General features: G+C 52.6%; 1 protein-coding gene across 3 annotated transcripts in view; it reads left to right on the top strand.

Moving 5' to 3' along the window:
* The first annotated feature begins 1 nt into the window (after nucleotide 1).
* Nucleotides 2-16,674, top strand: part of ELAVL3 (ELAV like RNA binding protein 3) — a 27,237-nt gene continuing 10,564 nt past the window's right edge. For 2 of the 3 annotated variants that reach the window (XM_032169751.2, XM_032169749.2), the window contains exons 1-3: nucleotides 2-448; nucleotides 14,824-15,043; nucleotides 15,376-15,479. In XM_032169751.2, the coding sequence (XP_032025642.1) occupies nucleotides 440-448; nucleotides 14,824-15,043; nucleotides 15,376-15,479 (333 nt within the window). In that variant the 5' untranslated portion in view covers nucleotides 2-439. The remainder of the gene's footprint in view (nucleotides 449-14,823; nucleotides 15,044-15,375; nucleotides 15,480-16,674) is intronic. The other variant, XM_032169750.2, reaches the window with a different exon arrangement.

Raw genomic sequence — 16,674 nt, 5'->3', positions numbered from 1 at the left:
CAGAGCGCGGAGCGCGCAGCGCGGGCCGGAGGGAGGGAGGGAGGGTGGGCGAGGGGAGAGGACTTGAACACACGGGACTGGACAGGGCCGACCGAGGGGCGGCGGCAAAAGGCAGAGGGCCGCGATCTCTGTCGGGAAGCGCAACCTCCCCGGGCCCCGCGGGGCCGCGCAGGGGGCGTCCTCAACCTCGCGCCCGCTCCCTCTTTCCATCCCCTGCCGCCCGCAGGCCACCCCGGGGCCCGGCCATCCGCGCGCGCATCCCCGGGTTCGGGCCCGTCCCTGGACCTCGAGGGAGCCGCCGCCTTCATCGCCACATCTGCAGCGGCCGCACCAGAGGCCGCCCGGGCGGGACCCCAGCGTGAGCATCGGGCGCCCCCCTAGGAGTGCACGACCCCCGGAGCCCCCCTCAACACGGACCGAGCCCGCCGGGCACACAAGAATGGTCACTGTAGGTATTCCCCTGTCGCCGAAAGGGAATCGGGACGGGGAGGAGTTGGGCCCAGGCTCCGCGGAGATTGGGCGGGTGCGGCGCGGGTGGGGGGGGTAGGACCAGGCCTAGCTAGGCCCGGGTTGGGGGGGTAGGACCAAGCCTCGGGGCCTGAGAGTGGGCAGGGCCGCGCCCAGAGTGCTGAGGGCGCTTAGAGCTTGGTCTGAGGGGGCCTTAGGGAGCCTGACTGTGATTCGGGAGGCGTCCGACGCCGCCCTGGAGGCGGGATTGCCCCCTCTCCAGCAGGCCTGATGGGGGAGGGGCCGCGGCGGCTAAGGATGCTTCCTCCATCCAGGCCCAGACCCCGCAGGCCGCCCAGGCAAACGCAGGGCCTGATCACTGGTGCTGGGCCACGCCAAAGCGACAAAGCCTCCCCGAGAGCCCTGGGAAAGCGGGTGGCGTCGGATCGCGCGCCCCGGGCCTCGGCCGCACCCGGGAGGCGGGCGTCTCGTCCTCGAGCCCGTCGACCTTGCGGCAAGCGGGGAGGGGAGAGGAGGGGGCGCGCCCGGAGGCCCCGCGGGCCCGCCGCCGCCGCTGCCGCGTCCCTTTGTTTCTCGGCGCTTCTTCGCGGGCCGCAGCCTCGCGCGGGCGCCTCGGGCTGCGGGGAGGGGGAGGGGAGAGGAGGGCCTGCTGGTTGGGGGGGCACCTCTCGGCTCCCGGGTCTCCGCCCCCCGGGAGATGGGGTAGGAGGCCGAGACAGCCCCCCTAGGCCAGGTCCAGGCTCCCCACCTCGCCAAGGCTCTGGGCCGCGAGGTGACCTTGAGCGCGGCCCGCGCGCCTGCCCGCCCGCACCGCTAGCCCCGCGGTCGGTGCTTTCAGCAGCCACGGAGCTGGTCAGCTCCCGAGCGCGCGGCCCCTCCCGCCCGGCCACGCCCTGCCTGGCCACGCCCGGGCACGCCCATCTAGGCCCCGCCCCCAGGGCCCCGGGGGCCCGGCCTCGCCCGAGCCCTCGGATTCCCACTCGGCAGCCCGGGCGTATCCCGGGGGCGGGGCTGGCCAGTTATAGCCCCACCCCGGCTCCACCCCCGCCCCTGCCGCGCGACTCCGCTCCCCGCGCCGCCGCGCGTCCTTTGTCTGGTCCCGGCGCCTGGGCCTCCCTCTTCCACTCTTCCTATCTCTCTGTCTCTGCGTTTGTGTCTCTGTGCATTATGTCTCTTTCCGGGCCCCTTTTTCGAGTCGTGGCTAGCACTGGGGGTGGGGGCATGATTGGCGCTCCCTCCATGCCTAAGCCTCTCCCCTCTTGGACCCTGGGACCCGCCCACCTGGCTCTGAGAAATGAGGTCCCGGAGGCCTGGCTCACCTGCTGTGTGACCTCAGGCCGGTTCCTTTCCCTCTCTGGGCCTCGTGCTGCTAACCCAGGTCTGGGAACCGGCGTGTGGCCTCCTGAGGACCTCAGAACTCCCGCAACAGTCCAGCATCTCCTAGGCGTCCTCTGATCGGTTCTCTCATTTGAAAAAGGAAACTAATGCACAAAGGGAAAGAGGGTGTGGTCAGAGGTCACACAAGGGCCTTGAGGGCCTTGAGGTTCTCCAGTGAGCGAGCACTTGGGCAGTGATGTGTCATGGGGACAGGCTGGGTTGAGGAAGAGAGGTGATAAATTAAGACCAGGAGGACCCTGCATTGAAGAAGGGCCCAGAAGTAGGAGGCTCAGTCAGCACCACGTGGTAGCCCAGCCTCACCATGCATAGCTACTCAATGCCCTATTGTCGCCGGTATCCAGGCATCTGTCACTGTGACTGGGGCCAGGGGGCGCAGCTGGGGGCCGTGGGTCAGACACAGGAGGTTCTAAGAAAAAAGTGGCCTCAGGTGTGTTCACTGCAAAACCGGTACGTCAGATGTATATGCGATGGTGGAAAAGAGGAAGAGAGAGTGATGAGGCCAGGGACACAGAACGGTTCAGAGAGAGGGCAAGACAGTGGAGAAGAGAGGCAAACAGAGGAAGAAAGAGGGAGAGAGAAACCAAAAGTCGGGGGAGACTTAGAAGAAGCACTGGAGAGAATGGGAAGCTTCCCTAACCCTTCATCTTTTATCTGCCCTCCTCCCTGACTTTGCCACCCCCCATCTCTGTCTGGGGCCAGTCGCCGAAGTCCCTTTGATGCCCATGTAGCCACTATCCCAGGCTGTGCGCTTACTGCAGGCTGGGGCAGGGCGGGTGTGGCCTCCATCAATCTGATCCCCATTATCAGCTCAGCCGGCTCAGCCACGGAGGAAACGCGACACTGGTCCCGCTAAGCCTTGGCACAGATGGGAGGGAGAAGGGGTGGTGGCCAGATTAGCAGGCTGGGCCTCAAGAACCCGAGTCTGACCCACCCAGTCACCTCTTCACTCCACTCAGGTTGGGGACACCATGGGAGGGGGGCAGCCAGTAACTCTTTCGGCTCTGGGGTCATTGGATCAGGAGTCAGATGTTGACACCATCCCCTCCACCTCCTCCTGTCACCCTGGACAAGTCATAGGTCCGTGTGACTAACCGTCAGTGTCCCCATCTGAGAAATGGAGGAGACCCTTCATACCGTTCACTGTGGTTGTGGGAGGTCAATGAAAACTTTGTACATGCTCAGTGGAGTTCAAAAATAGGATCTAGCGCGGTGGCTCATGGCTGTAATCTCAGCACTTTGGGAGCCCAAGGTGGGTGAATCACATGAGGTCAGGAGTTCGAGACCAGCCTGGCCAATATGGCGAAACACCATCTCTACTACAAATATAAAAAGTTAGCTGGGCGTGATGGTGCACACCTGTGGTCCCAGCTACCTGGCTGAGGTGGGAGAATTGCTTGAACCCGGGAGGCAGAGTTTTCACTGAGCCAAGATCATGCCATTGCACTCCAGGCTGGGCAAGAGAGCAAGACTCCGTCTCAAAAAAAGAAAAAAAATAGGGATCTAGCATGTCCAGAAGCAGTGGCTTGTGTACTGCCAACTGCTCACTGGGCTCTTATAGCAAATATCAGCAACTCAACATAGAACTCTTACCTCAATGAGCATAAATGCAAATTCAGAATCCATCTCCAGGGCCAGGCGTGGTGGCTCACACCTGTAATCTCAGCACTTTGGGAGGCTAAGGCAGGAGGATCGCAGCCTGGGCAACATGGCAAAACCTCATCTCTACAGAAAAAGAGAAAAATTAGCTGGCTGGGTGGTGCAAGCCTATGGTCCCAGCTACTTGGGAGGTTGAGGCAGTAGGCTCACAGTAGGAGGTTAAGTCTTCAGTGAGCCATGATCACACCACTACGCTCTAGAATGGGCAACAGAGCAAGACCCTGTCTCAAAAATAAACAAGGAGCCGGGCGCGGTGGCTCAAGCCTGTAATCCCAGCACTTTGGGAGGCTGAGGCGGGCGGATCACGAGGTCAGGAGATCGAGACCATCCTGGCTAACATGGTGAAACCCCGTCTCTACTAAAAAAACACAAAAAATTAGCCGGGCGTGTTGGCGGGCGCCTGTATTCCCAGCTACTCGGGAGGCTGAGGCAGGAGAATGGCGTGAACCCAGGAGGTGGAGGTTGCGGTGAGCCGAGATCGCGCCACTGCACTCCAGCCTGGGGGACAGAGAAAGACTCCGTCTCAAAAAAAAAAAAAAAAAAAAAAAACAAGGAAAAGAAAAACCCCACAAAACTTTTAATGAACCAGGATGCAAATTCAGAATCCATCTCCATACATGTGAGACCTCTGTGCCATACCTTCCTTAAGGAAGAACAGAGGCATAGAGAGGTGACCTAACTGTCAGAGGACAACATGAGGAGGGTGGAGTCTGGCATGTCTACACATGTAAATATTTGTTGAATTGAATTAATAGACTCAACCGATGGAGTGGGTTTAAATGTCATGATGCCCAGGGCACGGCAGAGAGCAGGTACTCAGCTTGGCTTTGCTATTATTATTTTGTTATTATATTACTGGTCTTTTCGTTAGGAGAGTGGGCTCTAAAGTCCAAACCCTGGAACTGAATTCTTTTTTTTTTAATTATTTATTTTTATGTATTTATTTTTTTTGAGACAGAGTCTTTGTCGCCCAGGCTAGAGTGCAGTGGTGAAATCTCGGCTCACTGCAACCTCCGCCTCCCAGGTTCAAGTGCTTCTCCTGCCTCAGCCTCCCGAGTAGCTGAGATTACAGGTGCCCACCACCATGCCTGGCTAATTTTTTTTTTTTTTTTTTTTTTTTTGAGATGGAGTCTTGCTCTGTCGCCCAGGCTGGAGTGCAGTGGCACGATCTCGGCTCACTGCAAGCTCCACCTCCCGGGTTCACGCCATTCTCCTGCCTCAGCCTCCCGCGTAGCTGGGACTACAGGCGCCCGCCACCACGCCCGGCTAATTTTTTGTATTTTTAGTAGAGACGGGGTTTCAACATGTTAGCCAGGATGGTCTCGATCTCCTGACCTTGTGATCTGCCCGCCTCGGCCTCCCAAAGTGCTGGGATTACAGGCTTGAGCCACCGCGCCCGGCAATTTTTGTATTTTTAGTAGAGATGAGATTTCGCCATGTTGGCCAGGCTGGTCTCGAACTCCTGACCTCAGGTGATCCTCCCGCCTAGGCCTCCCAAAGTGTTGGGATTGCAGGCGTGAGCCACCATGCCTGGCCGAATTCTTGTTTCACCATTTGCCGCCTGTGCAACCCTGTTCCTATTCCTTCATTTTTTTTTTTTTCCTTAAGAGTCAGGATCTCACTCTCTCGCCTAGGCTGGAGTGTAGTGGCATGATCACGCTCCCTGCATCCTCAAACTTCTGGGCTCAAGTTGATCCTCTCACCTCAGCCTCCCAAGTAGCTGGGACTACAGGCATGCACCACCACACTCAGCTAATTTTTTTGGAAATTTTTTGGTAGAAACAAGATCTCACTGTGTTGCCCAGGCTGCTCTCAAACTCCTAGGCTTAAGTGATCTTCCTGTCTCAGCCTCCCCAGTCACCCTATCCCTTCATTGAGATTCTCTTTCCTTGTGTATTAAATGGAGAAAGGAATCTCATCATGTTCAACAGCAGGAGAACCACCTGAAGTTTCACATGAGGAATTTTTCCTGGCACACAACAGGCACCTCAATACCTGGTTATGTGATCAGTTAAGTATTAATGTTAGGAGACGGGAATGCAGAGCTGTGCAGTGCACGTTACTGCATCACCCCAGGTGCCGTGCAGACATTGCTAGTCAACCCAATGCATGTTCCTTTTGAGGCCGGATGTGTCTTCAGAATAGTCCTCTAGGCAGTCCTCCCAGGAGCAACTCAGCCAATTGGAGATGCAGGGGAGCTGACCTTCTGTGCCATCTGTTTTACAAGAGTAAATGGGCCAGGCGTGGTGGCTCATGCCTGTAATACCAGCACTTTGGGAGGCCAAGGCAGGCGGGTCACCTAAGGTCAGGAGTTGGAGATCAGCCTGGCTAACATGGCAAAACCATGTCTCTACTAAAAATACAAAAAAATTAACTGTGCATGGTGGCGTGCGCCTGTGGTCCCAACTGCTTCGGAGGCTGAGGCAGGAGAATCGCTTGAACCTGGGAGGTGGAGGTTGCAGTGAGCCAAGATTGTGCCACTACACTCCAGCCTGGGTGATAGAGCAAGACTCTGTCTCAAAAAAAAAAAAAAGAGTAGATGGTGACCAGGTGCAGTGACTCATGCCTGTACTCCCAACACTTTGGAAAGCCGAGGCAGGAGGATCCCTTGAGACCAGGAGTTTGAGAACAGCCTGGGCAACATAGCAAGATCCCATCTGTAGAAAAAATAAAAAATTAGCTGGGTATGATGAATTGCACTTGTAGTCCTAGCTACTGGGGAGGCTGAGGTGAGAGAATCACTTGAGCCTGAGAATTCAGGGTCAGCCTGGGCAACATAGCCAGACAAGGCATTGGCCATAATGATGAAAAACAGCTCTGCAAACAGATCCAGGACTGAAATGAAGTTCCCTATTCATACGTCTCTGAATTCACTTTTGTCACCTGTAAAATAGAGAATGTATTCTCAGTCTTTTAAGATTGTTGGGAGAGTAACTGAAAATATGCCTCAAAGTATTTCCCACAGTGCCTGGCACACAGTAGATGCTCAGTGTAGTGTAATGCTCATTAAAATAGCAGTATTAGGCCGGGCGCGGTGGCTCATGCCGGTAATCCCAGCACTTTGGGAGGCCGAGGCAGAGGATCACGAGTTTGGGAGATCGAGACCATCCTGGCTAACACGGTGAAACCCCGTCTCTACTAAAAATACAAGAAATTGGCCAGGCTTGGTGGTGGGCGCCTGTAGTCCCAGCTACTCTGGAGGCTGAGGCAGGAGAATGGTGTGAACCCGGGAGGCAGAGCTTGCAGTGAGCTGAGATCGCGCCACTGCACTCCAGCCTGGGCGACAGAGTGAGACTCCGTCTCAAAAAAATAAAGTAAAAAATAAAATAAAATAAAATAGCAGTATTGCCCCATGCAATGGCACATACCTGTAGTCGTAGCTACTTGAGAGGCTGAGATGAGAGGATTGCTTGAGTCCAGGAGTTGGAGGCTGCAGGACGCTATGATTGCACCTGTGAATAATAACTGCACTCCAGGCTGGGCAACATAGAGAGACCCCATCTTTAAATAAAAGAATAATAGGCCAGGCATGGTGGCTCACAACTGAATTCTTTTTTTTTTTTTTTTTTGAGATGGAGTCTCACTCTGTCACCCAGGCTGGCGTGCAGTGCTGGAGTGCAATGGCACGGTCTCGGCTCACTGCAACCTCTGCTTCCCAAGCAATTCTGCCTCAGCCTCCCTAGTAGCTGGAATTAGAAGCACTCACCACCACGCCCGGCTAATTTTTTTGTATTTTTAGTAGAGACAGGGTTTCACCATGTTGGCAAGGCTGGTCTGGAACTCCTGACCTCGTGATCTGCCTGCCTCGGCCTCCCAAAGTGCTGGGATTACAGATGTGAGCAACCGTGCCTGGCTACAACTGAATCCTTAGCACTTTGAGAAACTAAGGTGGGAGGATCACTTGAGGCTAGGAGTTTGAGATCAGCCTGGTAACATAGCAAGACCCCATCTCTACAAAAAATAAAAAAAATTAGCCAGGCATGGTGGCACATGCTTGTAGTCCCAGCTTCTCAGGAGGCTGAGGTGTAAGAATCACTTCAGCCCCGGAGGTTTAGGCTGAAATGAGTCATGATCATACCACTGCACCCCAGCCTGGGAGACAGAACGAGACCCCATCTCTAATGATAATAATAAATAATGTAGGTGTATTATGAGGCACGGATGATGGATGTGACAAGCCTGCTTTTAATTCCCATGATCATGCCCATGACAGACATAACTAACCAATTCCAGATGCTTTCCAGCATATGACTTTAGCTCCTACCCCAGGCCAGTGTGACTATAATTTGGAGTTTGCAGCAAAATGGAGCAGAGGCTCAGAAGCACTAGGTAGTCTATCTGAGGACACACAGCTGGGAAATGTTAGAGCTGGCACCATTCTTGGTTGGCATTGGAAGTTGGAAATGCACACTCTGGATCAGAAAAACTCATATGCAAATCCCTGTTCTACCATTTATATGCTGCATGATCTTTGGCAATTTTTAAAATATCTCAGTTTCCTCATGTATTAAGTGGGGGTGAAGTGGGGGAGGAAAAATTCTCTTTTTAGGATTGTTGTGAATAAGAACAGAAAACTTGCATGTAGAGTGCTTTGCACAGTGCCTGGCACACAGTAGTAGCCAATATTTGGGAACAATTAAGATATTAGAGCTTGAGTCAGGGATGGCTGAGATAATATGTACCTGCTGGCTGTTTCTAGTTGTGTGGCCACAGCAGACATTGCTAATCAATCACAGTGATCTTTCCTACTGAAAACTGTATGTGATTTGTTTTTCTTTTTCTTTTTCTTTTCTTTTTTTGAGAGGGAGTCTCGCTCTGTCACCCAGGCTAGAGTGCAGTGGTGCGATCTTGGCTTGTTGCAAGCTCCACCTCCCGGGTTCACGCCATTCCCCTGCCTCAGCCTCCCGAGTAGCTGGGACTACAGGCGCCCGCCACCATGCCTGGCTAATTTTTTGTATTTTTAGTAAAGATGGAGTTTCACTGTGTTAGCCAGGATGGTCTCGATCTCCTGACCTCGTGATCCACCCACCTCAGCCTCCCAAAGTGCTGGGATTACAGGCGTGAGCCACCACGCCCGGCCTCTTTTCTTTTCTAGACAGAGTCTCACTCTGTCACCCAGGCTGGAGTGCAGTGGTGTGATCTCAGCTCACTGCAATCTCCACCTCCCGGATTCAAGCGATTCTCCTGCCTCAGCCTCCCAAATAGCTGGGATTACAGGCACCCACCACCTCACCTGGCTAATTTTTGTATTTTTAGTAGAGATGGGGTTTCGCCATGTTTGGTCATGATGGTCTCACACTCCTGACCTCTGGCGATCCACCCGCCTTGGTCTCCCAAAATGCTGAGATTACAGGCGTGAGCCACCACTCCCGGCTTCTTCTTCTTCTCCTTCTCCTTCTCCTTCCTCTTCCTCTTCCTCTTCTTCTTCTTTTTTTTTTTTTTTTTTTGTTAGTGTCTCACTATGTTGCCCAGGCTGGAGTACAGTGGTGCCGTCATGGCTCACTGCAACCTCCACCTCCTGGGCTCAAGCAATCCTCCTGTCTCACCATCCTGAGTACCTGGGAGCACAGGTGCAAGCCACCATGACTAGCTAATTTTTAAATTTCTTGTAGAGACAAGATCTCACTCTGTTGCCCAGGCTGGGCTTGAACTCCTGAGCTCAACCAGTCCTCCCACCTCGGCCTTCCAAATAATGCCTGGGATTACAGGCATGAGCCAGCACGCCTGGCCTGAATGTGGTTTCTGAATTCTTCTTAATTCATTCCTCCAGGAAGACACTACCAATCAGTATGTTTGTTTGTTTTTGAGACGGAGTCTTGCTCTCGCCCAGGGTGGAGTGCAGTGGTGCGATCTTGGCTCACTGCAACCTTTGCCTCCCGGGTTCAAGCAATTCTCCTGCCTCAGCTTCCTGAGTAGCTGGGATTACAGGCGTCCACTGCCACACCTGGTTTTGTATTTTTAGTAGAGACAGTTTCGCTATGTTAGCCAGGCTGGTCTCAAACTCCTGACCTCAGATGATCCACCCGCCTCAGCCTCCTAAAGTGCTGGCTGGGATTACAGCCGTGACCCACCACGCCTGGCCCAGTTCAGGTTTTCAAGTGAGGGCAAACCTATGTGCCAACTGTGCCACTGAAGAAGATGTAAGGAAATGCTGGCTACTTGACCTTCTTATGTCCCTGACAGATAAGGTCAGTCAAATCCCAGCACTGTTTCCTGCTGAGCTCTGAAGTGGCTTTAAAATTCTCCTCATATAGCCCTTGCCAATTGTTCTGAATTTTCAGCAAAGTGAAACAGAGGCCCTAGCAGGCATATCCAAAGACGCAGAGTGAGTTGTCAGAGCCAGTACCAGCCTGGTTGACTGTTACAGTAAGAAATTTGGGCCAGGTTCAGTGGCTCATGCCTGTAATCCCAACACTTTGGGAGCCTGAGGCATGAGGATTGCTTGAGGCCGTGAGTTTGAGACCAGCCTGGGCAACATAGTGACACCCCATCTCTACAAAAAATAATTTTTTTTTTTTGAGACAGAGTCTCTCTCTGTCGCCCAGGCTGGAGTGCAGTGGCACGATCTCGGCTCACTGCACACTCCGCCTCCCAGGTTCAAGCAATTCTCCTGCCTCAGCCTCCTGAGTAGCTGGGATTACAGGTGCGCGCCACCACGCCCAGCTAATTTTTGTATTTTTAGTAGAGATGGGGTTTCACCATGTGGGTCAGGCTGGTCTCAAACTCCTGACCTCATGATCTGCCTGCCTCAGCCTCCCAAAGTGCTGGGATTACAGGCATGAGCCACTGTGCCTGGCTCAAAAAAAAACATTTTTTTTTTGAGATGGAGTCTCGCTCTGTTGCCAAGGCTGGAGCGCAATGATGCGATCTCAGCTCACTGCAACCTCCACCTGCCTGGTTCAAACGTTTCTCCTGCCTCAGCCTCCTGAGTAACTGAGATTACAGGCGCACACCACCATGCCCAGCTAATTTTTGTATTTTTAGTAGAGACGGGATTTCACCATATTGGCCAGTCTGGTCTCAAACTCTGACCTCGTGATCTGACCTTGGCCTCCCAAAGTGCTGGGATTACAGGCATGAGCCACTGCATCTGGCCCAAAAAATTTTTTTAAAATTAGCCAGGCATGGTGGTGCCCACCTGTAGTCCTAGCTACTTGGGAGACTGAGGCAGGAAGAATGCTTGAACCCAGGAGTTTGAGGCTGCAGCGAACTACGATCACGCAACTGCACTCCAGCCTGGGTAACAGAGCAAGACCCTGTCTCTAAAAAAAGAGAAGAAAATTGTAGAGTGGTCTTCACATTCGGAGGGTCTGCATTTCATTTCCAGTGCCACAGCAGATAGCCCAGTGACTTCAGCACGTTCCTTAACATCTTTAAGCCTCAGATTCTCCATCTATCATAGCAAAATTAACTTATACCATTTAATAATTAATTAATTTATTTTATTTTATTTTATTCTAAGATGGAGTTTCGCTCTTGTTGCCCAGGCTGGAGTGCAATAGCGGGATCTCGGCTAACTGCAACCTCTGTCTCCCAGGTTCAAGCGATTCTCCTGCCTCAGCCTCCTGATTAGCTGGGATTACAGACATGTGCCTCGACGCCCGGCTAATTTTTTTTTTTTTTTTTTTAATTTCTAGTAGTGACGGGGTTTCTCCATGTTGGTCGGGCTGGTCTCGAACTCCCAACCTCAGGTGATCTGCCTGCCTCGGCCTCCCAAAGTGCTAGGATTATGGGCATGAGCCACCGCGCCCAGGCTTATTTATCTTATTACTATTATTTTTAGATGGAGTCTCGCTCTGTCACCCAGCCTGGCCTGCAATGGCACAATCTCAGCTCACTGTAGCCTCCGCTTCCCGGGTTCAAGCAATTCTTATGCCTCAGCCTCCCGAGTAGCTGGGATTAAAGGCGTGTGCCACCACACCTAGCTAATTGTTGTATTTTTAGTAGAGACGGGGTTTCACCATAGTGGCCAGGCTAGTCTTGAACTCCTGACCTCCAGTGATCCTCCGGCCTCAGCCTCCCAAACTGCTGGGATTACAGGCTTGAGCCACCGCCCCCAGCTTTATTTATTTATTTTTGAGACAGGTTCTCACTCTGTCGCCCAGGCAGGAGTGCAGTGGTGTGATTACGGTTTACTGCATCCTTGACCTCCCGACCTCAGGTGATCCTCCCACCTCAGCCTCCCAAGTATCTTTGCTACAGGCACACATCACATTCAGCTAGTTTTTAAATTTTTAGTAGAGACAGGGTTTCGCCATCTTGCCCAGGCTGGTCTCAAGCTCCTGAGCTGAAGCAATCCGTCCACCTTGGCCTCCCAAAGTGCTGGAATTACAGGCATGAGCCACTGTACCCAGCCAACTTCTGCCATTTTAGAGTCTTTGTGTGAATTAAATAAACAGCATGTCCTCCTCAACAGATATGTAAAAACATGCTAAACCATCAAAAAATTCAGCAAATTAAATCAAGCAATGTATATAAACAAAACTACAATATGCATGACCAAGTTTGGTTTATCCCATGAAGATTGGTTTAATATTAGAAAATCAATTAACGGCTGGGCGAGGTGGCTCACGCCTGTAATCCCAGCACTTTGGGAGGCTGAGGCAGGTGGATCAGGAGTTCGAGACCAGCGAGCGTGACCAACATGGAGAAACCCCGCCTCTACTAAAAATACAAAATTAGCCGGGCGTGGTGGCGCATGCCTATACTCCCAGCTACTCGGGAGGCTGAGGCAGGAGAATCGCTTGAACCTGGGAGGCGGAGGTTGCGGGGATCCGAGATCGCGCCATTGCACTCCAGCCTGGGCAACAAGAGCGAAACTCCGTCCCCATCGCCCGCAAAAAAAAGAAAATCAATTAACATAATTCATGACATTAATGTATTAAAGCTAAAAAATGGGCTGTGTGCAGTGGTTCACGCCTGTAATCCCAACACTATGGGAGGCCAAAGCAGGAGGATTGCTTGAGCCCAGGAGTTCGAGACCAGCCTGGGCAATATGCCAAAACCTCGTCTCTACTAAAAATACAAAGAAAAAAAATAGCCAGGCTTGGAGGCGCATACCTGTAGCCCCAGGTACTGAGGAGGCTGATGTGGGAGGATTGCTTGAGCCTAGAAGGCAGAGGTTGCAGTGAACCAAGATTGCCCTACTGCACTTCAGCCTGGGTGACAGAGCGAGACCTTGTCTCAAAAATTAATTAATTAATTAATTAAAGCTAAAAAATGGTTTCAATTGATGTAAAAAAAGGCAATAAAATTCAACATCCTTTTAAAAAAAAGTCTTAGGATCTAGGAATAAAAGAAAATGTTCTTAACCCGATAAAGGCCATCTAGAAAAAAACCCATAGCAAAGATCATGTTTAGCTGCAAAATGTTTAAAGCACCTCCCTTAACATCAAGAATAAAGGGCCGGGCGTGGTGGCTCACGCCTGTAATCCCAGCACTTTGGCAGGCTGACGTGGGCAGATCACGAGGTCAGGATTTCAAGACCAGCCTGGCCAGCCTGGCCAACATAGTGAAACCCCGTCTGTACTAAAAATACAAAAAAAAGTAGCCAGGCGTGGTGGTGGCAACCTGTAGTCCCAGCTACTTGGAAGGCTGAGGCCGGAGAATCGCTTGAACCCAGGAGGCGGAGATTGCAGTGAGCCAAGATCGTGCCATTGCACTCCAGTCTGGGTGACACAGGGAGACTCTGTTTAAAAAAAAAAAAAAAATCAGGAATAAAGAAGCCACTATCACACTGTAGCCCCTGAAATGACAAGAAAAATAGATAACAGGTATAGATTGAAGATGAAAAAATAAAATTGTCATTATTTGAAGGTGTTTTATGTTATACAATAAAAGCAAAAGAACAAAATAGCTCAGTGGGAAAACTGGGGGTGGCAAGGGGAGATGGAGGCAGGTAAATGACTAGTAAGAAACGTATGCATGAAGCAAAAGACATAATTAGCACACTCGGGATAGGAATTACCTTTGGTGGGAGGAGGGAAATAAATGTGTTTAGGGAAGGGCTTATGAGGCTTCACAGCTACTAAAAGGGCCAGGCGTAGTAGCTCACACCTGTAATCCCAGCACTTTAGGAGGCCAAGGTGGGAGGATCACTGGAGCCCAAGAGTTTGAGACCGGCCTGGGCCACATAGTGAGACCCCATCTCTACAAATAATTTTAAAATTAACCGGACATGGTGGCATGCGCCTATAGTTCCAGCTACTTGGGAGGCTGAGGTGGGAGGGTTGCTTGAGCCTGGAAGGTCGAGGATGCAGTCAGCCTTGATGGCACCACTGCACTCCAGCCTGGGTGACACAGCGAGACCCTTTTTCTAAAATAAAAGCTACTAAAAATGGGGCCAGATGTGGTGGTTCACGCCTGTAATCCCAGCATATTGGGAGGCAGAGGTGGGTGGATCACCTGAGGTCAGGAGTTCGAGACCAGCCTGGCCAACATGCTGAAAACCAATCTCTACTAAAAACACAAAAACTAGCTGTACATAATGGCATGCGCCTGTAATCCCAGCTACTCTGGAGGCTGAGGCAGGAGAATCGCTTGAACCCAAGAAGTGGAGGTTGCAGCATGCCGAGATCGCACCACTGTACTCCAGCCTGGGTGACAGAGCAACCAACTAACAAACAACAACAACAAAAACAAAGAAAGCTACTAAAAGTGTTAGATTTACTTTTCTGAGAGCGAAAGCGTTTATTTTATTTTATTTTTGAGATGGAATTTCACTTTTGTTGCCCAGGCTGGAGTGCAATGGCACAATCTCGGCTCACCACAACCTATGCCTCCCGGGTTCAAGCGATTGTCCTGCCTCAGCCTCCCGAGTAGCTGGGATTATAGACACGTGCCACCACGCCCAGCTAATTTTGTATTTTTAGTAGAGATGGGATTTCTCCATGTTGGTCCGGCTGGTCTCGAACACCTGACCTCAGGTGATCCGCCCGCCTCGGCTTCCCAAAGTGCTGAGATTAGGGGCGTGAGCCACTGCGCCCAACGTGAAAGCGTTTCCGGTGTGAAAGCGTTTATTATTCTGTAAATGCACAGGTTGATTTTAGGCCTCTGTTTGCATATATGGTAGTCATATAAGGGATTTCTTGCAGTAAAAACATCAGGTGCTTTTTTCCCCCCAGTGCTTATTCCAATATATAGAATCCCATCATTATTCCAATCATTAGAATAATAAAATGACACCTCCCCATGACAAAGCCCCTGTAAGACATGGCTAATTCATCACCGCCAAGCCACTCATTCCCGCAGGCCCCTGGTGTGGGGACTGGGCGGTGAGCGGATGCGACCTGTTATCTCCAGCAGATACTGGGGGCCATGGAGTCTCAGGTGGGGGGGGGCCCGGCCGGCCCGGCCCTGCCCAACGGGCCACTCCTTGGTACAAATGGAGCCACTGACGACAGCAAGACCAACCTCATCGTCAACTACCTGCCCCAGAACATGACCCAGGATGAGTTCAAGAGTCTCTTTGGCAGCATTGGCGACATCGAGTCCTGCAAGTTGGTTCGGGACAAGATCACAGGTGTGGCTGCTGGAGTTGCGGCGGGGAACAGAGGTGGTGGCCTCAGAAATACAGAGGTGATGGGGGCAGGTGGGACCCTTGCTGAGCTGTCTCAGGGGTAATCAAGGCAGGAGGTGGTCTAGGGATGTGAGGTCTGATGGGGAGATGGGTATACCCCCTAGGTGAAGGTCTCAGGAGCGATGGAGGCAGGTGGGACTCTAGCATCGAAGGTGTCATCTGGAAACAGGAAAGTGGGATCTTGGTGGGGAGGGGACAGTCTCTCAGGCCTGAGGGGGGACACTGGCAGGTGTCAAGGCTGGGTGAGAAGGTCATCATTCTGGTTCTGCCCACAGGGCAGAGCCTTGGCTACGGGTTTGTGAACTATTCTGACCCCAATGATGCAGACAAAGCCATCAACACCCTCAACGGCCTCAAATTACAGACGAAGACCATCAAGGTTGGTGCCTCCTTCTCCACTCCCCCCACGACCGCCCACCCCAACTGACTATCCCCAATCCCCTACTGCCACCTACCTGCCTCCACACATCCATGTCCACTGCCTTTCAGGACTCATCCCCAGAGGGGCTCAAATCTCCCCTCCAAGGCTTCCCAGCTGGGGTGGGGGCAGTGGCTTTCCCTCTCTAAACCTCAGTTTCCTCACCTGTCAATGGGGACAGTACCGGCTCCATGATCTCTGGAGGCTCAGGAAGTCAGCCAGGCCCTGTAGGGCAGAGTGACCAGGGTCCTGTGAGCAGTCCCCTCCCTGCTTTTGTCATGGAAATGGCGGTGGGGGCCCATCTGCCATCTGGAGCCTAATTAGGGTCTGGGAGGGCGGGATTGGGGCGGCCCATCCCCCATCTTTGTGCAACGCCCCTCCCCCAGGACCTCCCTTCTCAGCAGCTGCAGCTGGGACCCTACAAGCCCAGGTTCCCTGGGGGGGAATCGTCATGGAAACCCCTCTCTCTGGGTTCGCCTGGGGGTGTCTGGGCTCTGCCCTGCAAATCTGCTCCTGGACCCTGGAGGAAGCCAGGGTTGGGGGGTGGCCCATCTGGCCCCCAGTTCAACATGGGAACAGAGGTGCAGGAATCTCTTCCCTTTCCTGATGTGGGGGGTTGGGGATTGGGGTGGGGGAGTGAAGTTGTGACCCAATGGGTCCCTTCATGGCCAAGACCCAGAAGCCCCACGGCATGAGGACCCCAGACCTCAGTGACATTGAGATGCAGCGTGTGCATGCGTGCGTGTGTATATGCGTGTGTGTGTATGTGTGTGTATGCATGTGTGTGCAGTGTGTGTGTGTGTATGTGTGTGTGGTGTGTATGTGTGTGTGGTGTGTGTGTGTATGTGTGTGGTGTGTGTGTATGTGTATGTGTGTGGTGTGTGTGTGGTGTGTATGTGTGTGGTGTGCATGTGTGTGGTGTGTGTGGTTTGTGTGTCTGTGTGGTGTGTGGGGTGTGTATATGTGTGGTGGGTGCGGTGTGTGTATGTGTGTGGTGTGTATGTGTATGGCGTGTGCATGTGTATGTGTGTAGTGTGTGTGGTGTGTGTGTGGTGTGTGTGTGTGTCTGGGGCGTGTGTGTGGTGTGTGTATGTGTGTGGTGTATGTGTGTGGTGTGTGGTGTGTGTGTGGTGTGTGTGTGTGGTGTGTGTGGTGT

The sequence above is a fragment of the Hylobates moloch genome, unplaced genomic scaffold, assembly GCF_009828535.3.
Source record: "Hylobates moloch isolate HMO894 unplaced genomic scaffold, HMol_V3 SCAFFOLD_12, whole genome shotgun sequence".
NCBI classification, from domain to species: Eukaryota; Metazoa; Chordata; class Mammalia; order Primates; family Hylobatidae; genus Hylobates; species Hylobates moloch.
Note: the sequence above shows the minus strand (reverse complement) of the source record. Positions and strands in the feature narration are given on the sequence as shown.